The following is a 26,520-nucleotide window of genomic DNA, read 5'->3' on the forward strand; positions in this document are numbered from 1 at the left end:
CTTCTGTGTTGCCCAGTAGACAAATCTCCCTGCAATTCTGTAATAACTCCTGTACAAATTACTTACTCCTCCAAGGATAGAAGAAACCAACAGACATCTGCTTTTTTCTCTAAATCTAACCTATATCCACTCCATCCAAAATTCCATGGCTTGGATCAACTCTGGCCTTCCACTGTCTTGTCCTCCCACTTCCTCCTCCCTTGATCCTACTTTTACAGAAAACTCACCACAATATGGTGTTGCCTATGAAATATGATATGAAAATGAGCTGTATAGTGTAACTGTCTAGAACACAGCAGAAACACCAAAACCCTCTCATTATACAAGCACAAGAAAATAACTGTGGCATAGTCATCTCGCTGGAAACCACAACTATAATTCTGCATCACATGGGAACAGTGAAACCAATTCATTCATAAAGTATCTTAATCCTCCAGCAGGAAAAATGCTTTTGCAGATACTGAGAAATGGTACATATGGAATACTTAGAAGACTTAATTACTTTCCTCTACATAACGTGAATAAAATGGCAAGATGGAAAACAGATGAAAGTAATGAAATAAATACACAAATCTCTTCAAATATATATAATACCCACCACTTTTAAGCATCTGTTGTACGGCAGACACACTGCAAGACACTTTACAGACATCATCTCTGCTCCTCATGGCATCTCTGCTTTGCAGTATGACTATCTCAATGTTATAAGTAGGTCCACTCTCACACTGTTTACCATATAGGAAATAACTAAATTCTTAGCAAACTGTTTTTTCCTTAACCATAGAAACAATATTCAATTGCATTCCTTCAAATCTGTTAAAAAAAAAAAAAAAAAAACTGATGTGAGGCTGGGCACAGTGCCTCATGCCTGTAATACCAGCACTTTGGAAAGCTGGAGGAAAGATCACTTGAGGCCAGGAGTTCAAGACCAGCCTGGGCAACATAGTGAGATCACATTTCTACAAAAAATAAAAATTAAAAAAAAAAAAAACGTTAGCTGGCTGGGTGCAATGGCACACGCCTGTAATCCCAGCAAGTTGGGAGGCCGAGGCGAGCAGATCACCTGAGGTCAGGAGTTTGAAACCAGCCTGACCAACATGGTGAAACCCTGTCTCTGCTAAAAATACAAAAATTAGCTGGGAGTGGTGGTTGGCACCTGTAATCCCAGCTATGAGGGAGGCTGAGGCAGGAGAATCACTTAAACCTGGGAGGTACTGATTGCAGTGAACCGAGATTGCACCACTGCAATCCAGCCTAGGTGACAGAGTAAGACTCCTTCTCAAAACACAAAAACAAAAACATAAACCAGGAATAGTGGCACACACATATAGTCCAAGCTAGTTAGGAGGCTGAGGCAGAAGGATCCCTTGAGCCCAGAGGTTCAAGGTTACAGTGAGCTATGACCATGCCACTGCAGCTTAGCCTAGGAACTCTATCTCAAAAATTTTTTTTTTTTTTTTTTTTTTGAGATGGAGTCTGTGTTGCCAGACTGGAGTACAGTGGTGCAATCTTGGCTGACTACAACCTCCGTCTCCAGGGTTCAAGCAATTCTCCTGCCTCAGCCTCCTGAGTAACTGGGACTACAGGTGCACACCACCACGCCTGGCTAATTTTTGTACTTTTAGTGGAGATGGGGTTTCACCATGTTGGCCAGGATGGTCTCAATCTCTTAACATCGTGATCGCCTGCCTCAGCCTCCCAAAGTGCTGAGATTACAAGCGTGAGCCACCGTGCCCAGCCCAAAAAAATTTTTTTTAAGTGGTCTGACTCTTTGAGTTGTTTTTATTTCAGGGAGTGGACATATGATTTCCTTTCTCTGAAATCCAATACAAGCTATGGGTAAGCTCACCATAAAAAAATGCATATAAATGCAATATGCTGCATATAATTCTGAGGGGGTGGGATCACAGACCACTGAAGCCTATCCAGATTAAGAACCTCTGATGTAGAAGTTGCAGTTTTATGATTTCTAAATCATATGAAAGAATGATGTTGGGATCATTTAAACTAGGATCAAATTCATTCTAGAAATTCTTGGCCAGGCACAGTGGCTCACACCTGTAATCCCAGCACATTGGGAGGCTGAGGCAGGCGGATCACCTGACATCAGGAGTTCAAGACCACCCTGGTCAACATGGTGAAATTACGTCTCTATTAAAAACACAAGACTGGACGCGGTGCCTCACGCCTGTAATCCCAGCACTTTGGGAGGCCGAGACAGGAGGATCACCTTAGGTCAGGTGTTCAAGACCAGCCTGACCAATATGGAGAAGCCTTGTCTCTACTAAAAATACAAAATTAGCCTGGCATGATGGCGCATGCCTTTAATCCCAGCTACTCGGGAGGCTAACGCAGGAGAATCACTTGAACCTGGGAGGCAGAGGATTCAGTGAGCCAAGATCATGCCATTGCACTCAAGACTGGGCAACAACAGCAAAACTCTGACTCAAACAAAGCAAAACAAAACAAAAACACAAAAAAATTAGCTGGGCGTGGTGGCAGGCGCCTGTAGTCCCAGCTACTCCGGAGGCTGAGGCAGGAAAATCGCTTGAACCCGGGAGACGGAGGTTGCAGTGAGCTTAGATCACACCACTGCACTCCAGCCTGGGCAACAGGGCGAGATTTTGCCTAAAAAAAAAGAGAGAGAGATGTGTAGAATAAACTAATACAATGTTGTTTTGGGGTACTAGCTGCTATAGTATACCACATATGGAATAAAATGTATGGTTTACAGTATACTTTTTTTGTTTTGTTTTTTCCGTGAGACGGAGTCTCACTCTGTCACCCGGGCTGGAGTGCAGTGATGCGATCTCAGCTCACTGCAACCTTTGCCTCCCGGGTTCAAGCAATTCTCCTTCCTCAGCCTCCGGAGTAGCTGGGATTACAGGGGCATGCCACCATGCCTGGCTAATTTTTGTATTTTTCGTAGAGATGGGGTTTAACCATGTTGGCCAGGCTGGTCTCGAACTCCTGGCCTCAAGTGATCTGCCAGCCTTGGACTCCCAAAGTGCTGGGATTACAGGCGTGAACTACTGCACCTGGCCCACTTTCTTTTTTTTTCTTTTAACAGACATTGTCATATGAAAAATAGGCTGACTCATATGTATTTGTAAGATTTTATTCACTCATGGCCGGGCGCGGTGGCTCACTCCTCTAATCCCAGCACTTTGGGAGGCTGAGGCAGGTGGATCACCTGAGGTCAGGAGTTCAAGACTAGCCTGGCCAACATGGTGAAATCCCGTCTCTACTAAAAATAAAAAAAAATTAGCTAGGCATGGTGGGGTGTGCCTATAGTCTCAGCTACTTGGGAGATTGAGACAGGGGAATCACTTGAACCTGGGAGGTGGAGGTTGCAGTGAGCCGAGATCGCGCCACTGCATTCTAGCCTGGGCGACAGAGCAAAACTCTGTCTCAAAAAAATAAAAATAAAAATAAAAAAATATTTTATTCACTCACGAATTCAATCATTTGTTCAACAAATATTTCTTGAGCACCTGTTATGTGCTGCTAGCACCCCCTAAATCCAGGGCTTGGGCTTTGGAAGTTAACATAAGCATGTCTTTTTTTTTCGGAGACAGTCTCTGTCGCCAGACTGGAGTGCGTGTTTCAATCTCGGCTCACTGCAACCTCAGCCTCCCAGGTTCAAGTGATCCTCTTGCCTCAGCCTCCTGAGTAGTTAGGACTACAGACACGCGCCACCATGCCCAGCTAATTTTTGTATATTTAGAGCGACGGGGTTTCACCATGTTAGCCAGGATGGTCTTGATCTCTTGACGTCATGATCTGCTTGCCTCGGCCTCCCAAAGTGCTGGGATTACAGGAGAGAGCCACCGTGTCTGGCCAAGCATCTCACTTCTACTGCTCTCTCTGCAGGAGAACATCAGGGCCTTCTTTAAAAATGGTGACTTGGTATTAATGGTGCATAATTAAATCAGTAAAAAGCAAAATTTCTCTTTGGTTGCACTCATAGCAGACATGAAAAGCTGATGATAATTAGCCAATGCCTTCTGGATATGTCTTGAGCACTGAGTCTCATTGTCAAGGTAATGCCCTGAGTTGTTTAGATTAGTCTGATTCATTAGGAAGTTGTGTCTTATTTTAGTATGATAATAATGCAAAAGGAGATGCTTTCTCCTATCCTTCCTGGTAACATTTGTGCCATTATCCATCATAGTCTCACAATGGCTGGCTACTTGAAAAGGACTTTTGCAGCTTTGATATAGTCAATTCTTGAAATACCACCCTGGAATAAAAAACCAAAAGGTTGACCAACAAAAAGAGATCTGAAGTTAAGCTCTGTAGCAAAATAAACATGCACGATAATAGGGTGCTCAATATTACATCATAGTGTAACTTGGATTATGCTGACACTAGATGAAGATGTTGGCCAGTTTTACAAATTTTTCTTCCTGGAAAACATAATACATATGAAATGACAGGGTAAGATTTGAACTACTGTGACAAAATTTCAGAAATTAACACCCATGGGTCAGAATCAGTCAACATGCCTTTATATTGACATACTTGGAGGTTATACACGAATATCTACTAAACAACAAAAGTTTGTTTTTTGGTTTTTTTCCCCAAGTCCAGTTCTGTGGTGCAGTATGCTACTGAAGTCTCAGCAGTGATACAAAGAGATTCCTTAAAGGCATATTTAAGTACATATAACATCTGCCCTCAATTGAAAGAGTTGGTAGCAAAAATTTGTTCCATATGCCATATGTAACATATGCCATAATGAGATACGGCTGTTTGAAAACTGAGAAAAGCAATGGCCAAGAGAGGCTAGCCCCACCCCCACTGCCACCAAAAGGGATGAAATAATATGAGTGTGTCAAGTAATTCTGAAATGACAGCCCTAGAACTAAACTATTATCACATGGAAAGGCCCGCACATAAAATAGTGGATAGTCAGTGGTTCAATTTGTATCATATTAACACTACTTAACTTTTTAGCTCCTGAAACACAGCCCATGTAGGTATTACACTTTTTTTCTCCAGTGGAATTTGCATTAATTAAGAGGCTAGCCTGGTAATGAACATGGCACATTAGATGACTTAACAGTGTCATCTAAGGCCAGGTGAGGTGGCTTACGCCTGTAATCCCAGCTCTTTGGGAGGACGAGGTGGGTGGATCACCTGAGGTTAGTTTGAGACCAGCCTGACCAACATGGAGAAACATTGTCTCTACTAAAAATACAAAATTAGCCAGGTGTAGTGGTGCATGCCTGTAATCCCAGCTACTCGGGAGGCTGAGGCAGGAGGATTGCTTGAATCCAGGAGGTGGAGGTTGCAGTGACCCAAGATTGTGCCATTGCACTACAGCTTGGGCAACAACAGCAAAACTCCATTTCCAAAAAAAAAAAAAAAGTGTCATCTAATATGCTGCTATTTAAACTAACCAAGTACATAATAGCCCTTTAATATTTTAGACAAAAAATATATTAACCAGAGTAAATATGAGAGATTATTTCAGTTTGACTAAACCTGCAAACTAATTGTCCAGTCATTCAATGAAAGTTAATGAAATGCATGATACTACACCAAAATCACCTGGCTAGAGATATATGAAGACCCTATCTTCAGAGATATAGTCCACAACTTTAGATTGCTTTCCCTTTTTTTTTTTTTGAGACATGGTCTCACTCTGTCGCCCAGGCTGTAGTGTGATCTAAGCTCACTACAGCCTCCACCTCCCGAGCTCAAGCTATCCTCCTGCCTCAGCCTCCCGAGAAGTTGGGACTATAGGCACATGCCACCATGTGCAGCTAATATTTTTGTATTTTTTTGGAGAAATGGGGTTTCACCATGTTGCCTGGGCTAGTCTCCAATGCCAGGGCTCAAGCAATCTGCCTGCCTCAGCCTCCTAAACTGTTGGGATTACAGGCATGTGCCAGTCCCCATGGCCAATTTTGTCTTCTTTGGCTTTCACACATACTAAAAATTACTTGTGAAAGTGTAGCTTAGCCAAAGCACCTACTCTCTAATGTCTGCGAATAGCTCTACAGTCCCCCCTTCCTTTTTTGTAACAATCTCTCACTGTTCAATAAATAGGGTAGTGCATATGTTTCAAAATGCACTATCCTATTTATAATATTTTCAAAATTACAAACACACAGGAGGAAAACCCTAACCGAAAGCAAATTCCTAGATGACTGAGAGTGACAAAGCTAGCAGTTTTAATTATCTGTAATTCTGAATGTCAAGAAGAGTAAGCTGAATTCGGCTTGACAGATGACAAATTAAGTTTTTTTCCATGACCAAAAGATACCTCTCAGAAGATTACATAACACACTGTCATACAATTAAAGAATGGGAGACTACAATGTAATCTATGACTTAATAAAGTCTAAGGTTGTTTTCACTTATCCGAGGAGTTAACAGTCAACATTCTGAGAAATGGTACGCGGCTTTAGGGGCTAAACATATTTTATTTCTTACAGGCAACCCTCAAACGAGAATAAATTCAGAGATTCCTTCAGAATTTACACATATTTTCTGAGACACAGTCTCACTGTCATCAAGGCTAGAGTGCGGTGGAGAAATCACAGCTCACTGCAGCCTCAACCTCCCAGGATCAAGCAATCTGCCACCTCAGCCTCCTGAGTAGTTGGGATTACAAGTGTGGGCCACCACCACGCCATATATATATATATATATATATATATATATATATATATATATATATATATATATGTGGCGATCTTGGCTCACCACAACCTCTGTCTCCTGGGTTCAAGCCATTCTCCTGCCTCAGCCTCCCAAATAGCTGAGATTACAGGCGTGCACCACCACACCCAGCTAATTTTTTTTGAATTTTTGATAGAGACGTGTTTTCACCATGTGGCCAGGCTGGTCTCGAACTCCTGACCTCAAGTGATCCACCTTCCTTGGCCTCCCGAAGTGCTAGGATTACAGGCGTGAGCCACCGTGCCTGGCCTTCTACAAAAGATTTTTAAGTTGGTCAGGCACGTGCCTGTAGTACCAGCTACTGGGAGGCTGAGGTGGGCAAATGACTTGAGCCCGGAGGTCAGGGCTGCAGTGAGCCATGACCGTGCCACCTCACTCCAGCCTGGGTGACAGAGCAAGACTCTGTCTCCAAAAAAAAAAAAAAAATTGAATATAATAAAAATGCATTGGTTCATACTGAAAAATAAGATAAAAATTCATAATAAAATATGCCAGGTGAAAGAGTGAGACTCAGCCGGGCACAGTGGCTCATGCCTATAATACCAGCACTTTGGGAGGCCCAAGGCGGGTGGATCACCTGAGGACAGGAGTTTGAGACCAGCCTGACCAACATGGAGAAACCACATTTCTATTAAAAATACAAAATTAGCTGGGTGTGGTGTTATGCGCCTGTAATCCCAGCTGCTAGGTAGGCTGAGGCAGGAGAATCACTTGAACCCGGGAGGCAGAGGTTCCAGTGAGCTGAGATTACACCACTGCACTCCAGCCTGGGCAACAAGAGTGAAACTCTATCTGAAAAAAAAAAAAAAGAAGAAGAAGGAAGGAGTGAGAGTCTGTCTCAAAAAAAGAAGAGAGAGAAAGGAAGAAGGGCATGACTTGGGCCTGGAGACTGAGGCAAGAGTGTGCACTGCGGAAATGTATGCAGTCGTATACTGCTGCAGCAAGTAGAAGGTGAAGATACATGAAGGCAAACAAGACAGAAGTGGGTTTTGCAAAAATCTTAAAGGTGCTGTATTCCCTGCTAATGAATCTAGGCTTCATCTAATCATTCAAAGGCCCTGAAAGTTTTGCTCTATTTCTTTTATTTTGAGTGCAATATATCACATAAACAGAACGCTACATGTAGTTACATAGGAGAATCAGGTTTTTCAGAAGGAAAACTTGAACTACCCTAAGGGGAGCTTGTTATTCAGTTTCCTGATTTCCCTGGTGGCTAGAATGCTCATGATTATATTTCCAGTGCATAGCCTAGGAGAAGTGCAATACTTGTTGATAGTAAAGATAGCACTGAAATTATCCTGATTAAGAAATAAAGGCCTCACTATAGCAGTGGCCAAGAAAATGGAGAGGTGGTAGCGCTCAGAACTTGTAGAACAAGAGAATTTGGATGGACGAGCGAAGGAGGCGAGGATACTGAATATTCTATTTTGGGTAATCATTTGTTGTGGCACTGAACCAAACGTAATGCAAGAGAAAGAGCAGGTTTGAGAAAGAATAGAACAAATGTGTTCATATCCATTAGAGATACAGTGTTTTTTACAATGATGTCATTTGGCAATGCTACAAACCAGTAACTTACAAGGGAGGTCTCTCTACATAGAGATATTGCTAAATGTTACTTTGTAAACCATCAGTAACCGGCCACATTTTATCTATTCCCACATGTGTGAAGTGACTTGATTGAGTAAGATTATACATTTCAGTAAGGTAATTATTATTTTTTTTCAGACAGGGTCTTGCTATGTCACCCAGGCTGGAGTGCAGTGGTGCGATCATAGCCCACTGCAACCTCAGCTTCACAGGTTCATGCAATCTTCCCACCTCACCATCCCAAGTAGCTGGGACCACAGGCATGAGCCACCACACCCAGCAAATTTTTTCTTTTTTTAAAATTTTGAGGCTGAGCATGGTGACTCATGCCTATAATCCCAGCACCCCAAGTTAGACCAGAAATTGGCAATTAGCAACACTATTCAAAGCAAAAGCATCCCCTTTGTCCCCTATGTGTATCCGTCACTCAGCATCAAATAAGATCTTTCTCCATTTTGCTTCTAAAAATGTCTGAACGGGTGGCTTTGTCCAAATCCCAGCTAAATGTAAAAATTCTTATCAGGACTCGTTAAAAACTTCAAAATCTGTCCTTGCCATGGTTGGGGCTTTAAAAAAAGAATTAAAATATTATAAAGAATCAAAAATCAGCAAGGCGCAGTAATCGCAGCACTTTGTGAGGCCGAGGCAGGCAGATCACCTGAGTCAGGAGTTCATGACCAGGCTGGCCAACGTGGTGAAACCTCGTCTCTACTAAAAATACAAAAATTAGCCGGGTATGGTGGCAGGTGCCTGTAATCCCAGCTACTCGGGAGGCTGAGGCAGGAGAATTGCTTGAACCCAAGAGGGGGAGGTCGCAGTGAGCTGAGATCACGCCACTGCACTCCAGCCTGGGTGACAGAGCGAGACTTTGTCTCAAAAATAAATAAAATAAAATGAAATAAAATTTTGGTGTAGAGGTGTATGTTGCTATGTTGCCTAGTTTATTTATCTCAAAGCGCCATGAGCAGCCAAAATCAGCATTTTTAAACTGATAATTTAAGTCAAGAATGAAATAGAAGGCCAGGCACGGTGGCTCATGCCTGTAATCCCAGCACTTTGGGAGGCCAACGCAGGCAGATCATCTGAGGTCAGGAGTTGGAGACCAGCCTGGCCAACATGGCAAAACCCTGTCTCTATTAAAAATACAAAAATTAAGGCTGGACACGGTGGCTCACGCCTGTAATCCCAGCACTTTGGGAGGCCGAGGCGGGTGGATCTTGAGGTCAGGAGATCGAGACCATCCTGGCTAACACGGTGAAACCCTGTCTCTACTAAAAATACAAAAAAAATTAGCCGGGCGCGATGGCGGGCGCCTGTAGTCCCAGCTACTCAGGAGGCTGAGGAAGGAGAATAGCGTGAACCCAGCAGGGGGAGCTTGCAGTGAGCCAAGATTGCGCCACTGCACTCCAGTCTGGGCGACAGAATGAGACTCCGTCTCAAAAAAAAAAAAAATAGAAAAATTAGCCAGATATGGTGGTGGGTGCCTGTAATCCCAGCTATGCGGGAGGCTGAAGCAAGAGAGAATCACTTGAACTTGGGAGGGAGAGGTTGCTTGAACTTGGGAGCCGAGATCATGCCACTGCACTTCAGCCTGGGTGACAGAGTGAGACTCAGTCTCAGAAAAGAAAATAAAAAACAAAAAAAGAAATAGAAACAGTTTCCTGAATTTTAAGTTCACAATACTTTTTATTTTATTTATTTATTTTTTTTTTGAGACAGGGTCTCATTGCTGTCAACCAGGCTGGAATGCAGTGGCACCATCACTGTTCACTGCAGCCTTGACTTCCCAGGCTCAGGCGATCCTCTCACTGCAGCCTCCCAAGTAGTTGGGACTACAGGAGCGTGCCATCACACCCAGCTAGTTTTGTATCTTTAGTAGAGATGAGGTCTTGCTATGTTGCCCAGGCTGATTTCGACCTCCTAGGCTCAAGCAGTCCACCTGCCTGAGCCCTCCCAAAGTGCTGAGATTACAGCCATGAGCCACCATGCTTGGCCTAAACCTCACAAAACTTCTTCTTTTTTGAGACAGGGTCTCTCTCTCTGTTGCCCCTGCTGGAGTGCAGTGGCGCAACCTCCACTCGCTGTAACTTCTGCTTCCCAGGTTCAAGTGATTCTTGTGCCTGAGCCTCCAAAGTAGCTGGAACTACAGGCATGCACCACCACTCCTGGCTAATTTTTGTATTGTTAGTAGAGATGGGGTTTTGCCAGGTTGGCCAGGCTGGTCTCGAACTCCTCAAGTGATCTGTCCACCTCAGCCTCCCAAAGTTCTGGGATTACAGGTGTGAGCCACCGTGACCAGCCTCACAACACTTTTATTTATTTATTTATTTGTTTGTTTATTTATTTATTTATTTATTTATTTATTTATTTGAGATGGAGTCTCGCTCTGTCACCCAGGCTGGAGTGCAGTGGCGCAATCTCAGCTCACTGCAAGCTCCGCCTCCCGGGTTCATACCATTCTCCTGCCTCAGCCTCCCCAGCAGCTGGGACTGTAGGCGCACGCAGCCACGCCCAGCTAATTTTTGTATTTTTAGTAGAGATGGGGTTTCACCATGTTAGCCAGGATGGTCTCGATCTCCTGACATTGTGATCAGCCCGCCTCGGCCTCCCAAAGTACTGGGATCACAGGCGTGAGCCACCGCGCTCGGCCTATTTATTTATTTACTTATTTATTTATTTATTATTATTATTATTTTTTGAGATGGAGTTTCACTCTTGTTGTCCAGGCTGTAGTGCAGTGGCACGATGATGTCTCACTGAAACCTCTACCTCCCGGGTTCAAGCGATTCTGCTGCCTCAGCCTCCTGAGTAGCTGGGACTACCAGTGTGCACCACTATGCCCGGCTAATTTTGTATTTTTAGTAGAGATGGGGTTTCACCCCACGTTGGTCTCGAACTCCTGACCTCAAGTGATCCACCGCCTTGGCCTCCCAAAATCCTGGGATTACAGGTGTAAGCCACCATGCCCAGCCACAATACTTTATTTATTTATTTATTTATTTATTTATTTATTTATTTATTTTTGAGACGGAGTTTTGCTTTTATGGCCTAGGCTGGAATGCAATGGCGCAATCTTGGCTCACTGTAACCTCTGCCTCCTGGGTTCAAGTGATTTTCCTGCCTCAGCCTCCAGAGTAGCTGGGATTACAGGCACCCGCCACCACGCCCAGCTAATTTTTGTGTTTTTAGTAGAGATGGGGTTTCACCATGTCAGCCAGGCTCGTCCCAAACTCCTGACTTCAGGTGATCTCCCCACCTCGGCCTTTCAAAGTGTTGGGATTATGGGCGTGAGCCACCGCACCAGGGCTACAATACTTCTAAGTCCATCTATTCTACCATACCTGCATTCATAGTAGATGTAATAAACATAACTTTAATGCATGATCTAAAAATCATAAAACATCATATTTGACAGGTGTTTCAAAAGGCCGAAAAAGCAATACTGGATTTTAACCAAGCTCCCTAAAAGTTTTTAAATAAATTCGAAATCAACAGATCCTTTAATTACCTTAGGTTCATAAACTATAATAAGAACTAATGTTTGTATATCACTTTGGAGTTTACAAGCCATTTTCCTTTAATCCCAACAACCCTATGAGGTTGGTAGAGCAGGTAGAAATCACTCACCAAAAGTTGAGACAAAAGCTGTATTATTGCTATGTCTCCAAAACAAAGTTTCAAGATTAGGGATGCAACTGTGTTCTTTCAAAAGGAAAGTTGTTTAATTCCTCTGGTTTTTCAGGCTGCTATGGAGTTAATGAATTTGTTCCACTCTTAATTTTTAAATCTGTGACTGCCAAAAAAGACATGCAACTAGCCAAAAAAGGCATAGGGGAAATCTTCGCAAAACCACATTTCATACAATTTCTCTACGTTTCCATCAAATCCTGTAATGAGAAAAAAACTGTATGTTCTAGTTTTCTGGGACAAATTCTAAAAATAAGCTAGCTAAGGCATCACTGCACAAGACATACTTCAGGTAGGTCCAGGAATTCTTTTATGGATAACTTAAAGTAACATTGTACCAAAGTAAAAATATGTAATAGTGAAGTAATTCACTATTACATAGAGACACTAGAGACACTGGAAGTGTCTCTGCATATAGATCAATATACCAAGTGTCAGCTGTCTCCCAGCCCCTTGACTGTTTGCTTACCTCCAGAGGCACAACAACAGATGGTTTCTTTTTCAGCTCCTCACATTTTCTTTTCTTACAGATCTGATGGCTGTTCTTTCTGTTCTTGCAGTAAGTACATTCACCACAGTTGGTCTTCTGCTGGCAGGGTCCACAGACGCCACATCGCTTTCTTTTCTTCTTTTCCAAAGTCGGTAGCAAAGTGGTATAGGAAGAAGAGGAGGTACTGACCATTGGCACTGGCATAGTCACCACTGTGGTGTTGACAACATGAACTGTGCTGGTTACACTGACCTGGGAGCTCCCTCTGTCTGATTTGCTAGGACCAGACTGAGAGAGTTGGGCCACACCCAGTGAAGCATGGAAGAGTTCTCTCTCAGGGGCTAATGGGAACCCCTGAGTGTTAGCTGGCAGGAAGCTTATATGAACCTGCTTCTCATTTTCTACATTGCTTATAGCCATTACTGGAGGTAATGAATTTTTCTCTGAGTTTGATGATGATTGAGGAGTGTGTCCTGAGCCCAAAGGCAAAATCTGTATAGCACCCTGGACTGCAAGTCCATATGAGACAGTGCTTTGGGGCTCAGGCCATTTGGAAGGAGCATTAAAGGTAGCAATTGGATTTGGAGGAACAGGAAGGAAGACAGGCAAGTCTGGGACAACACTCCCACTCATACCAAGAGTTTCTTGTTGGTCTAAAATAGTATCAAAGACCTCTCCTTGGACTGCAATAGCACCAGGAATCTCTGGTAGATCTGGGGTCTCACCCAGGGCCTCACCATGAACTGGGTCAGCACCAGGAAGTTCCCATTGATGTGGGATAGCACCAAAGGCCTGTCCTAGGAAAGAGGTGGTATCAGAAACTTCCTGTTGATTTGCAGTAGCTTTGAAGGCCTCTTGATGATCTGGTTTAGCACCAAGGGTCGCTTGTTTTGAGCCTGCCAAGAGGAATTTTATTACAGAGGTAGGAGACGTAGACCCACCAAGAGCCAAGCAGTTTCTAAGGTTCAAGTCAGGTATAACCTTATTAAGACTGGAGGTGGGGTCGCAATCATGTTCACTTTTAATGGGATCCAGGTAAGAATCAGATAACTTAAGAGATTCTACTCGTGAACCCAACTCTTCTAACTGAATGCTGGGGTTTCCTTGAGAGGTAACTTTGGGGGTTGCTCTTTGGGGAAAAGGAGCACACACTGTGTCCTGAGCAAACATTTTTGGGGAACCACTGGTATCATTCAATGTCTCTTCAGAGAATAGTCCTTCACCACAACGTGTCCCTTCCAGTGGCCCAGGAAAGATCTCAGCTGCAGGGCCACTGTAGGTAGAGATATTGATCTTGGAATCCTCAACTCTTTGGGACCAAGACTGAGTTGTCTCTTGGCTCTTACCTTTAAGTAAAGAGGGATTTTGTACACCAATTAGAGTCTCTATATCAGGAAGGACTTGGGTGTCTTGCATTGGAACCGAATCATTCTCTGAGTGCTTTACTCCCAAATCAGGGAGTATCTTATAATCACAATCATGTTGCTTTTCTAAACCCTTAGAAAGTGGAACCTTTTTGGATTTGGCTATGACCAGTGCGGGTTGGGAGAGTCGCCTGCTAAGAGAGGTGCTTCGTAGTGCCATTGTAAACCCATTGCAGGTTAAGGACTCTGGGTTCTGAAAAAGAACCTCAGTCCTATCCGAATTCATGCGTGCTGCTCCAGCTCTTGTCAGAAGGCTTCTGACTGGCATGGGTGGTTTAGGTTCTGTTTTTTTCTTAACATCTCTTTCTTGAATTAATTGCTTTAATTTTCCAGGGCTTAAAGTCTTGACTGATGCCACATTTTTGTTGGCTCCCTTGGTTGTCTTTCGTAGTTGGCTGTTTTTCTTTTTTCTGTTTACATCTTCCTTCCTGACTAATCTGGAAGGCCTTGCATGGCGGGATCGAGACATAGCTACAGAGTAGGAAAAAATGAAAGGGCACAGGAAACAGAGTCATTGGTCCTTTGGAAAGTCTCACTTCTGAGGAGAATCTGGATGCACTGCTCTTCAGCTCAGTCACACAAGGTTTTGGTCTGAAATAACAACAGAATACACTGAAGTGAGTCTTTTTCCTATGCATTCCCCTATTTGAAATATAATATTCACTACTATTTGTTTTATTTTATTTTTTTGAGACAGGATCTCATTCTGTTGCCCAGGCTGGAGTGCAGAGGCATGACCACAGCTCACCACAGCCTGGACCTACCCAGGCTCAAGCAATCTTCCCACTTCAGCTCCCCAAGTAGCTAGGACTGCAGGCTCACACCATCACACCAGGCTAATTTTTGTATTTTTTGTAGAGACATGTTTTCGCCATGTTGCCCTGGCTGGTCTCTAACTGGGCCCAAGTCATCCATCCACCTTGGCCTCCCCTAGTGCTGGGATTACAGGTGTGAACCAGCGTGCCCGGCCACTTAAAAGTAAGGACCAGGAGCAATGGTTCATGCCTGTGATCCCAGCATTTTAGGAGACTGAGACAGGAAGATGACTTGAGGCCAGGTGTTCAAGACCAGCTTGGGCAACATAGGCAGACTCCAACTCATAAAAATAAAAACAGTCGCCAGGCGCGGTGGCTCACGCCTGTAATCCCAGCACTTTGGGAGGCCAAGGAAGGTGGGTCATGAGGTCAGGAGTTCAAGACCAGCCTGGCCAACATGGTGAAACGTCATCTCTACTAAAAATACAAAAATTGCCGGGCGCAGTGGCTCACGCCTGTAATCCTAGCACTTTGGGAGGCCAAGGTGGTCAGGAGTTTGAGACTAGCCTGGCCAAAAAAAAAAATTAGCTGGGTGTGGTGGTGCACACGTATAATCTCAACTACTCAGGAGGCTGAGGCAGGAGAATCACTTGAACCCAGGATGCAGAGGATGCAGTGAGCTGAGATTGCACAATTGCACTCCAGCCTGGGTGACAGAGTGAGACTCCATCTCAAAAAATAAAATGAAATAAAATAAAATAACAGGGCTGGGCGTGGTGGCTCATGCCTGTAATCCCAGCACTTTGGGAGGCCGAGGTGGGTGGGTCACCTGAGACCAGAAGTTCGAGACCAGCCTGGCCAACGTGGCAAAACCCTGTGTCTACTAAAATACAAAAATTAGCCAGGCATGGTGGCAGGCGCCTGTAATCCCAGCTACTCAGGAGGCTAAGGCAGGAGAATCTCTTGAACCTGGGAGCTGGAGGTTGCAGTGAGTCGAGATTGCACCATTGCACTCCAGCCTGGGCGACACAGCGAGACTCCATCTCAGAAAAATAATAATAAAATAAATAAAATAAAATAAAATAACAAAAATAGAAAATGACAAAAATTTAAAAATAATTAGGCCAGGTGCGGTGGCTTACATCTGTAATCCCAGCACTTTGGAAGGCTGAGGCAGGCGGATCACGAGGTCAGGAGATCGAGACCATTCTGCCTAACACGGTGAAACCCCGTCTCTACTAAAAATACAAACAAAATTAGCTGGGCATTGTGGCGGGTGCCTGTAGTCCCAGCTACTCAGGAGGCTGAGGCAGGAGAATGGCGTGAACCCGGGAGGCGGAGCTTGAAGTGAGTTGAGATTGCACCACTGCACTCCAGCCTGGGTGACAGAGCAAGACTCCGTCTCAAAAAAAAATTAAAAATAATTAAAATCATGGAACTGAGAATTGTTTACTGCAAAAGAAAAATATAATCAACACAGAAAGTACTAAAGTATCCCAAGCGAATTAATGCAGGGACAGAAAACCAAATATCTGATGTTCTCACTTATCAGGTACTCATGGACATAAAGATGGCCATAATAGACACTGGGGACTACTAGAGAAGGAGGGAGGGATGGAGACAAGGGTTGAAAAACTACCCGGTACTGGCTGGGCATGGTGGCTAATGCCTGTAATCCCAGCACTTTGGGAGGCCGAGGCAGGTGGATCACCTGAGGTCAGGAGTTTGAGACCAGCCTGGCCAACATGGTGAAACCCCGTCTCTACTAAACATACAAAAATTAGCCGGGCTTGGTGGCAGGCGCCTGTAATCCCAGCTACTCGAGAGGCTGACGCAGGAGAATCACTTGAACCCGGGAGGCAGAGGTTGCAGTGAGCTGAGATCGCACCATGGCACTCCAGCCTAGGTGACAGAGCAAGACTCCATCTCAAAAAAGAAAAAAAAAGAAAAACTATTGGGTACTATGTTCACTACCTAGGTGACAGGACCAATTGCACCCCAAACCACAGTATCACACAATATTCCCATGTAACAAACCTGCACATGTACCCCCTGAACCTAAAAGAGTTGAAATTATTAAAAAAAAGAAAAGAAAAATACTAAAGTATCCTTTAAACCTTAGATTCACTATAAAGCTTCTTTAATTGCTACAACAAATGATTTAAGTTGATGAAGTTCCTCAAATAAGGTAAGCATGGGGTTTTCTCTAGATTAGAAACCATAGCACTTGTAGTTTCATGCATTTTTAATTTATTTATTTATTATTATTATTTTTTGAAACAGGTCTCCCTGTTGCCCAGGCTGCAGTGCAGTGACATGATCATACCTCACCGTAGCCTTGAACTCCTGGCCCCAAGAAATCCTCCCCGCCTCCCAAAGTGCGGAGATTACGGGTGTGAACCAGCATGCCTAGCCATTATATGTATTTTAAAGCTTAAATCCCAACCTTTACAAATTTGGATACTTTAAAAATTATCTCTTTCCTGAGCACATCCCTATACATGGAGAAGTATCATCTGTTTGACAGTAAAGCTGGTTAAACCAGAGGAAGAAGAGGCTCACATAAGCTAAGAAACTAGCCGGGCGTGGTGGCTCACGCCTGTAATCCCAGCACTTTGGGAGGCCGAGGCGGGCGGATCACGAGGTCAGGAGATCGAGACCATCCTGGCTAACACGGTGAAACCCTGTCTCTACTAAAAATACAAAAAATATTAGCCGGGCCTGGTGGCGGGCGCCTGTAGTCCCAGCTACTCGGGAAGCTGAGGAAGGAGAATGGCGTGAACCCAGGAGGCGGAGCTTGCAGTGAGCCAAGATTGCACCACTGCACCCCAGCCTGGGTGACAGAGCTAGACTCCATCTCAAAAAAAAAAGAAACTCTCCTCCCTGGAGATCCAACAGTATTCCTACCACATTCCAATTAACAATCTACAAATTTTGAGCTTTTCACATGCACACCAAAACAGCATAAAATCTCAGGGCACAGTATTGACAAATTAGGTTACAAATAAGACTCACAGGTCCAATACATCTGTTGAGTACCTGCTATGTCTAAGGAAGGCATTGTGGTGGACACTGCCCAAACCCAGAAATGTCCCTCTTTTCTTTCTCCTGACTCAATCCAAAGACTGCTGGTTCTAAAATCCCTTCTACAAGATCCCACAAGTCTTTTTCTTTTTCTTTTTCTTTTTGAGACAGGGTCTCACTCTGTCACCTGGACTGGAGTGCAGTAGTGCTAACTCAGCTCACTACAGCCTCAACCTCCTGGGTTCAATCAATCCTCCCACCTCAGCTGCCCGAATAGCTGGGACCACAGGCATGTGCCACCACGCCAGTCTAAATATTTAATTTTTGTGGAGATGGAATCTCGCCACTTGACTTTCGGTTTTGACCTGGCTCTTTTCAGATTGCCTACCCAGACCCAAAATAAGATGAAGCTCTAAGCAAAAGCAAAGCTCACTATAGTAGGATATCAACAGTCTCTCTCAAAATCACAGAATCGGCTTGGCACTGTGGCTCATGCCTGTAATCCCAGCACTTTGGGAGGCTGAGGCAGACAGATCACCTGAGGTCAGGAGTTCGAGACCAGCCTGGCCAACATGGTGAAACCCTGTCTCTACTAAAAATACAAAATTAGCCAGGCATGGTGGTGCATGCCTGTAATCCCACCTACTCGGGAGGCTGAGGCAGGAGAATCACTTGAATCCAGGAGACAGAAGTTGCGGTGAGCTAAGATCGCGCCACTGCACTCCAGCCTCCGTCTCATGGTGTAGCAACTCCGTCTCATGGTGTGGGAAAACGGTTGTTGGTAACCATTTGTTCTCATTCTGAGAACCATGTGTTCTCACGAATGGTCTCAAATGACAAGTAGTCTTAATTTTCTGTTGTCACAGTCTTGATTCTATGATTTTTTTTTTTTTTAATTTTTAAGATGGAGTTTCACTCTTATTGCCCAGGCTGGAGTCAATGGCACGATCTTGGCATGTTGAGCAGGCTGGTCTCCAATTCCTGACCTCAGGTGATCTATCCGCCTCAGCCTCCCAACGTCTGAGAAAAATTAAAAATAGATTAAAAAAAAACAAACCCGGCCAAGCACAGTGGCTCATGCCTGTAATCCCAGCACTACTGGAGGCGGAGATGGGTGGATCACCTGAGTTCGGGAGTTTAAGACCGGCGTGACCAACATGGAGAAACCCCGTCTCTACTAAAAATACAAAATTAGCCGGGCGTGGTGGTATATGCCTGTAATCCCAGCTACTTGGGAGGCTGAGGCAGGAGAATCACTTGAACCCTCCCGGGTTCAATCTGTTTAAAAATTACTGATCTGACTCAGGTAATCCTAGGACCCACTGGTTAGTTTCATGTCTAGAGATGATCTCACATCAAAAAGTCCTGGGTTTGAAATCTGTGATCGCCAGCTCTGTGTCCTTCAGAGAACTACTTAACTGAGTCCATGTTCCTTAATCTAAAATGAGGTAGTTTTGAGGTTTCAATGGGCTCCCACAGGAAAAAACTAGTGGCACTGGTTTCATCCTTGTGGTATCTGTGGTTTGAGTGTCAGGGGACATGGGTAGCAGAGTAAAAAGATGGACGTTGGAAGTAGGCTGACCTGGGTTCAGTTTTCAGTTCATAAATATTAGTAGATGGTGACAAGTTTCTTGGTATCTTTATACCTATGCTTCTTCATGTTTAATACGAAAGAAAACCTAATAGTATTGACCTCATTGGGTTATCATGAGAATAAAATGAAATAAAATGTGTAAAGGCTTAGCACAGGGCTGGCGCGTGATAGTTGTTTCATAAATAGGAGCTAAAGAAAAAGGCTGTTTGCAACTCTAAAATACAAAAAAAAAAAAAAAAAAAGAGAGAGAGAGAGAAAATAAGTGGTAGTTATCATTATTATGGAAGCAGTTTAACCCAGGGTTTGCTATATTCTCCAGAACAAGATCTCCTTCTGGTTCTGTTCCCACCTTACACACTACGTAGGTTACACACATAAGAATTCCCAGAGCACACTACATTTAGTCAATGTAATGTGTCTTTAAGACTTTTAAAATAGACATTAGTGATAACATCAAATACACAAAAAAATAACATTTTGATAAATCTGTACTAAATACAAACACTAGGCCAGAGAATACTTCACTTGAATTCTTGGCATCTAAGCTTACTGCTTTCCCCTTCTTCCAAAAAAAAAAAAAAAAAAAAAAAAAAATTTTGGCTTGCAGTAATTCAGTCTTTGGCTGTGAAAAACTGAAAGATATTTTCTCCAAAGACCACTGCTTTTTGTACAAGATTTTCAGAAAACAAGACATTCCAATTCCAATTTCCAAAAAGTCAACAAATACCTTCATCAGGACACATTTTCATTACAAAAAGCAATTCATTTTAATCTCTTGAAATTCAACGATATCATTAAAAGCATGCTTTCTCTCTTGTATCAAGATTATACTGCTAAAAAATTATTAGGAGTATATAATCTAGTCATTGCAATCAGCCACAAAAATTAAAATTCATGTATGTAGGCAAGTAATCTGGGCATGCCAGAGGGTGTCATGGGATCTGCTTTGAAAGTGGTTTACAAATTGATTTCTGTCTCTCCTATATTCTTTCACATTTTTAAATTGAAGTGCTTTAGAAATTCAGACTTGTAATTAAGATAATCTTTATCATTCAAACCCTATCTCCTAAAAAACAGCCTGTCAAGGAGATAGAAAAGGTATGAACAACATGGATTGTGAAGATGTGGCTTCTTTAAATGGTAACAGCCTTTTTATGAGATCATGAAAGAGGACAATGACCCCTGAAAAACCCAACTGCAGGGGAGAAAACCACTGGGTGCCACCCAGCCAAAGAATCAGAGACAACCAGAAACAAAATAAGGACTCCCACAAGACCCTGATTTTTATCACTCATGGCTCCACTATTGAAACATAAACTTCTTTTGTAACAAACTAAGTTGTCCCGAGATCCGAACTCACGGAGTAGGGGCAGTAAGCTTACCCTGAAATTTGTGGAGGCAGGAGGAAGAGAATGTAGTCCACTCCATTAAATAGGTCCACATTTAAATATGGAATTACATCAAAGACCTCCAGAAATTAATTTCTTTTTTGTAAACATCATTAAATGCTCTACTTCCATTTTTAGTGCTTCTATCATAGAGTATTCAATTCATACAAAAATGTGTGTGTGTCTGTGTGCATATATATATATATATATATATTTTTTTTTTTTTTTAAACAGGGTCTTGCTCTGTTGCTCAGGTATATCAAGGCTCACTGTAGCCTTGACCTCCTGGGCTTAAGTGATCCTCTCACCTCAGCTTCCCAAGTAGCTGGCACTACAGGCACATGCCACCACACCAGGCTAATTTTTTCTTTCTTTTGTAAAGACAGGGTGGTCTCACTATGCTGCCCAGGCCACTCTCAAACTCCTAGCTTCAAGTCATCTGCCCTCCTGAGCCTCTTAAAGTGCTAGGACTGCAGGTGTGGACCACCATGTCCAGCAAAAATGTGTATTTTCAAATAAATACTCAGATCCTACCACTCAGATGAACTAAAATATTTCCAGCAGTCAAATCTCCCCTGTGTACACTCTTCCCTAATTCTATTTCCATTTTTCATTTCTGATAAAAACTGATATTTCAATGTTTCTCAATATCAGGTTTGTTTTGTTTTTTTGAGACAGGTCTTGCTCTGTTGCCCAGGCTGGAGTGCAGTGCTGTGATCATCGCTAACTATAGCCTTAGACTCCTAGACTCAAGTGATCCTCCCATCTCAGCCACCCCGGTAGTGGGAATTACAAGCACAGGCCACCATGCCTGGCTAAGTTCCTTTTATTTTTTGTAGAGATGAGGATCAAGGGTGATCTCACTATGTTGCCCAGACTGGTCTTGAACTCCTAGCCTCAAGTGATCTTCCTGCCTCAGCCTCCCAAAACACTGAGATTACAGGCATGAGAAAGTTACTTTTATTCTAACCTGGAATGTCTTCAAGAGTCAGTGAAAGTGCTGCAGAGATAGCTACATGATAACATGATATGAGAAGAAAATAAGACTGGAGACCCTGTTATTAAGCATATATCATTGGCCCAAGAAGGGAATCATGTGCAATTAATGGACACCATCCTGTGAGTTCTTACTGTCATGGAAGGGAAAAACAAAAAACCATTTCTGGGATGTAAAACATTACTCAATCAACAGATCTTTTCACCAGAGAGCACTAAGACCCCCTAAACAACAACAGAACAATTTTTGGCCAGGCGTGGTGGCTCACACCTATAATCCCAGCACTTTAGGAAGCTGAGGCAGGTGGATCACTTGAAGTCAGGAGTTTGAGACCAGCCTGGCCAACATGGTGAATCCCCATCTCTACTAAAAATACAAAAATTAGCCGGGCATGGTAGTGCATGCCTGTAATCCTAGCTACTAGGGAAGCTGAGGAAGGAGAATCACTTGAACCCAGGAGATGAAGGTTGCAGTGAGCGGAGATCGCACCACTACACTCCAGCCTGGGCGACAGAGTGAGACTCTGAAAAAAAAAAAAAAAAGAAAACAATAGAACATTTTTCCCCCTAAAATGTCTTTGTGACAAGGGAACTACAGAGTATGCAATCCAAAATTATAGGCCAGGAGATAGTAACCCAACTAAATTTTAAAAATAATTACCTTGCTTAGAGAATGAAAAGCTGGCTTTTTAAAGTGTAAGGGTTTTCTGCAGAGAACTGGCGGGTGCAGTAGTTCTCGCCTGTAATCTAAGCATTTTGGGAGGCCGAGGCAGGCGGATCACCTCAGGTCAGGAGTTTGAGACCAGCCTGGCCAACATAGTAAAATCCCATCTCTACTAAAAATACAAAAATTAGCCAGGTGTGGTGGCACACGCCTGTAATCCCAGCTACTTGGGAGGCTGAGGCAGGAGAACTGCTTGAACCCCGGAGGTAGAGGTTGCAGTAAGCCAAGATCACGCCACTGCACTCTAGCCTGGGAGACAGAGCGAGACTCCGTCTCAAAAAACAAACAAAAAAGCCAGTATTGACAGCAACATGTCAGAAAGATCCTCTTCCCACCTATATCCGTCCTTTTTCTGGATTCCCCCAAAATCCTCCAGGCAAAAATGCTTAACTGATGTAACGATCCAGCCTGCATGTTAAATTAAAGTCATATTTCAATTCTTCCCACTACCAGCAGTGGCCAAAAACGTGGTATTTGCATACATAGAGCTAGTTGCAAGAGACTGATTTCATAGTCCCTCCATTCAGCTCCACAGAACTTAAAGGCTCTTGCACTTGGCGGAGAAAAACAAGATTTAAAACATTTTTTTAAAAAGGCAGCACCTGGCTCAGTTTCCTCCAGCAACTAAGTTCTACCTCGAAAGGAAGAGTAGGCAAGCAACTGCTTGCTGTTCCTAGATAGTTTTCTACCACAGGAAGTGTGAGAGCCCTCGGCACATGTAAAAGCTGTTCAGGGAAACTCACTAGAATGCCAGCACATTTAGTCAATGGCTCCTTCCATATGTAAAACACCCCTCTGCCCTGCAGAGAGGAAGGGGGAAAAAAGGGAGAAAAAGGGCCAAGAAAAGGGAAGGGAGACGTTAGAATGGACATAGAACGGTCCTTCCGAAGACAAGAAAGACATAAAACACATCAGGAGGAAGTAGAAGAAAAAGCATGAGAAGGAAAAAAATGCCCAAAAAGAAAACAAAAAAGGCCAAAAACGAAAGAAGGGGAAGAAATTTATAGTAAAAAACTGAGGAAGGGGAAAAATTACTTATAGTAAAAACTGAGGAAGGGGTTCGACATCTATAGTAATAAAGCTAGAATATAAAAAGACAACTGGGATCAAAAGGCCGAAAACTAAAAGACCAAGGGGATAGAGGAAATCAAGTGTGCAGGAAAGATACGGACGTTCAGAAGGTGGGGGAGGGGAGACAAATCAGATGGGAGAAGGAAGAGAAACAAAGGGCAGAGACAGTGGAGACCCAACCCTCCCACCCATCTATTCTGGAAGACCAGCCTGGAGAACGATAGTTAACTCTCATTAAAATGGAAAGTGGCAGTCCCAGAGTTGTAAGCCTGGACTCCTCATCTTTGCAAAGAGAAAAGGACACTGTCTGCCATTTCCCGTATATCTTGATTCTGAAATTTAATTGAAACCACAACTTAGCTTTAAAGACAGACTGACAAACTAATTAAAATCCCTTAATTGGGGAAAAGGGGGACCCGTATGACCAACACCGATAAAATCGGGAAACACACCAAAAGCCACCTAAGTCTTGATTCTTGGTTTGATTCACCTAAGTCTTTTGATTATTAACTCACACCAATGTCCTTATTTCCGTACCTATCTACGTGTACCCCTGCCCCTGGTTTAATTGTAGTCATAAATTCCTAATATGCTCCAAATAACTATTGCCCTAACTGGTTAAGAAGAGCCTTTTCCATATTTTTTCGTATCCTGAGGCCTAATTAAACCATTGCTTTTATTTTACTTTATATTGGGGGTGGGGACGCCGAGCACACTCAGGTCCAGGGGAGACCTGGGGGCTGCTGTTATACAGCGCCGCTCTTCCAGTGGCGCGCGCGGCTCACCCCGCCGGCCCAAGGCTGTGTACCTAATCCTGTTCTCGCTCCAAGGTCTTGCAGCACTTTTCAAACATTTCTTCAAAAACCGGTCATTACTAGGACACCGAGGCGGAGGGAAAGAGGCACCCTAAGAGACGTATGCAGAAAGGTTGGTTAATTTGGGAGAGGGACTAGTTGGGGGCGCGGGAAAGACTCCGAGGCTGAAGCTTTAAGTGTTCTTTTGGAGACACTTTAGTTTTTAGTGGATCAGAAATGCCCAGCGTGGGTTTCTCGTTCACGTGGAAAGGTTACTAGCGTCGGCCAGTCCCTTCCAGACCACTTCTTGTAGAATATATATATATATAGAAGAGCCTGGGGCGAGCGAGGGGGGACCGGAGCGGGGGAGAGGGAGGGAGGGAAGCACAGAGAAGAGAGGAGAGCATTTTTTCTCTGGGGGCGGTAGGTTGCGCGGCCGCCTCCTGGCCAGAGGGCGAGGACCAGGCCCCTCACGTGCTGCACGACCAGCCCCAGCACCCAGCTCCCAGCTCCGCGAACCTCCAACCCTCGGGGCCCGCTCCGGGATCCCGCCAGACGGGGACTGATGGGATCGCAAAGCCAGCGCGTCCAGCGACCCAGTGGTGCTCATAAATGAGTTTCTTAAATGCCATTTTGACAGAACACACTCTACTCCCTATTTCCTTCTTCCCTGATCCTTACAACTCCCAGCCAACTCCTAGCAAGACTGCACCACTGCCTCCACTCCAAACGTTTCATCCCTGGAGCTGCCGTCCCAAAACTCTCGGGGAGACAGGCGCCAAAGCGTTTCCCTACCAACCTGTCTCTCATATAAATATGGGGGGAGGGAGAAAACTTGTTTAGGGGGTACGCTTGAGCACGGGACAGCCCGCGCTCCCCACTCACAACTTGCACAGACTCTAGCCTCTCCTCACCCCGAGGCGCCCCGACCTCCGACTCCCCAAAGGGGCCAGGGAACCAACCGCTGGCACATTCAGCCACCTCCCCCAGGCCACACTTGCCCTCCGCCAGTCCCGCTTCCAGTGCAGCCCAGGGTCAGAGCCCCAGGCGCCCCCGCTGCCCCCCACCCGGCGCTGTGGCGGGGCCTCCGGGGCGGGTGGCCGATACCTCCGGCCCGGGGCATTGTTTATCTCCGGCAACAAAAGCGCCCCGAGCGTCCCGGGGTGGGGGGTCGAGGCGGGGAACGAGCCCACCCCTGCGGCCGCGGGAGAGCCAAGGACGCAGAGCCCCGGCCACATCCAGCCCGCGCCGCGCGCCGCCTCCCGGACCCCCCTCTGGCCTCGGCGTCGGAGTCCTCGCTCCCCGCACCCCTGCCCTCTGCCCCGGCCCCAACTCACCGCTAGCCGGGTCACACTCCCAGGGCAGCGCACGGCCCCCAGCTCCAAGCCTGCACCAGCCCTTGGGCAAACTTTCCAACTCGCGCGGGTCCCCACAACTTTGGGGCCCGGGGCCCCGGCGGGAGCGAGGGGCGCGGGCGGGTCGCGGAGGACGCCTACCGGCTCCCAGCACAGTCAAGGCCCGAGCCCCCGAGGTGAGGAGTCGGTTCCCAAAGGTCCACAGTGGAGAGGCAGGTAGGGCTGCATGACTTGGGCGGGGCAGGGGGGTGTCCCGGGGGGCAGACCCGGGAGTAGAGGGGCCAGCTGCTGCGCGCACAAAGCGGCGCCGGAGCAGACTGCGCGGCCACTCCCCGCCAGGTCAGCCCCCCGGAGCAGCAGTGTCTCCCCAGGACAGACCTCAGGGAGTGAAGCTGGGGCTCTGCCTTCGCTGGACCCTACACAGTTGAGCGAGAGACAAAACGCGAGCTGGATTTACCCAAACTGGAGCTGGAATCCCTCCTCGACTCCCTCTCGACCCCCTCCCCCTCCCCCTCGTTCTCCACCTCTCTCAACTTCTCTGTCTCCGAAGAAGACGTAGAGAGGTGTCAAGATTTTGTCATAAACTTTTTTTCCCAGGGGAGCTCTAGAAAAAGTTTTTAGGATCTCTAAATTGCATGTTTATAAATGTATGAAGAAGGTGCCAGGTCAGAGATGACACCATTGAGCAATATCTAGGTCGCCAGCAACGGAAAACCGCCCTCAACACCAAAGAGAGAAACCAGATGAGGGCTGTGTTCCCTGACTCTGGGCTGGATGTCTGCAAAGGTCATCATAATATTTCTGTTAGTTATTTGGCCCTGGACCTCAGTGGTGGTCGTATTCACTTTATGAATGAAGAAATGAAAGGGCAGGAAGAGCTAAGTTTTCCGAATTAGGAGGAATAACTAGTGGCATTACACCAGAATTAAGACTGA

At 44.9% G+C, this 26,520-nt stretch overlaps 1 protein-coding gene across 4 annotated transcripts in view; it reads right to left on the reverse strand.

Annotated features, from left to right (window-relative positions):
* The window catches only part of TET1 (tet methylcytosine dioxygenase 1), a 168,820-nt gene that overhangs the window by 113,358 nt on the left and 28,942 nt on the right, over nt 1-26,520 (reverse strand). For 2 of the 4 annotated variants that reach the window (XM_063670532.1, XM_063670529.1), the window contains exons 1-2: nt 25,568-25,987; nt 12,440-14,475 (exon numbers count right to left, since the gene is read on the reverse strand). In XM_063670532.1, coding sequence (XP_063526602.1) covers nt 12,440-14,353 — 1,914 coding nt within the window. In that variant the 5' untranslated portion in view covers nt 14,354-14,475; nt 25,568-25,987. Of the gene's footprint in view, nt 1-12,439; nt 14,476-25,567; nt 25,988-26,520 lie in introns of those variants that run through there. The other 2 variants (XM_063670530.1, XM_063670531.1) reach the window with 1 other exon arrangement.

The sequence above is a fragment of the Pongo pygmaeus genome, chromosome 8, assembly GCF_028885625.2.
Source record: "Pongo pygmaeus isolate AG05252 chromosome 8, NHGRI_mPonPyg2-v2.0_pri, whole genome shotgun sequence".
NCBI classification, from domain to species: domain Eukaryota; kingdom Metazoa; phylum Chordata; class Mammalia; order Primates; family Hominidae; genus Pongo; species Pongo pygmaeus.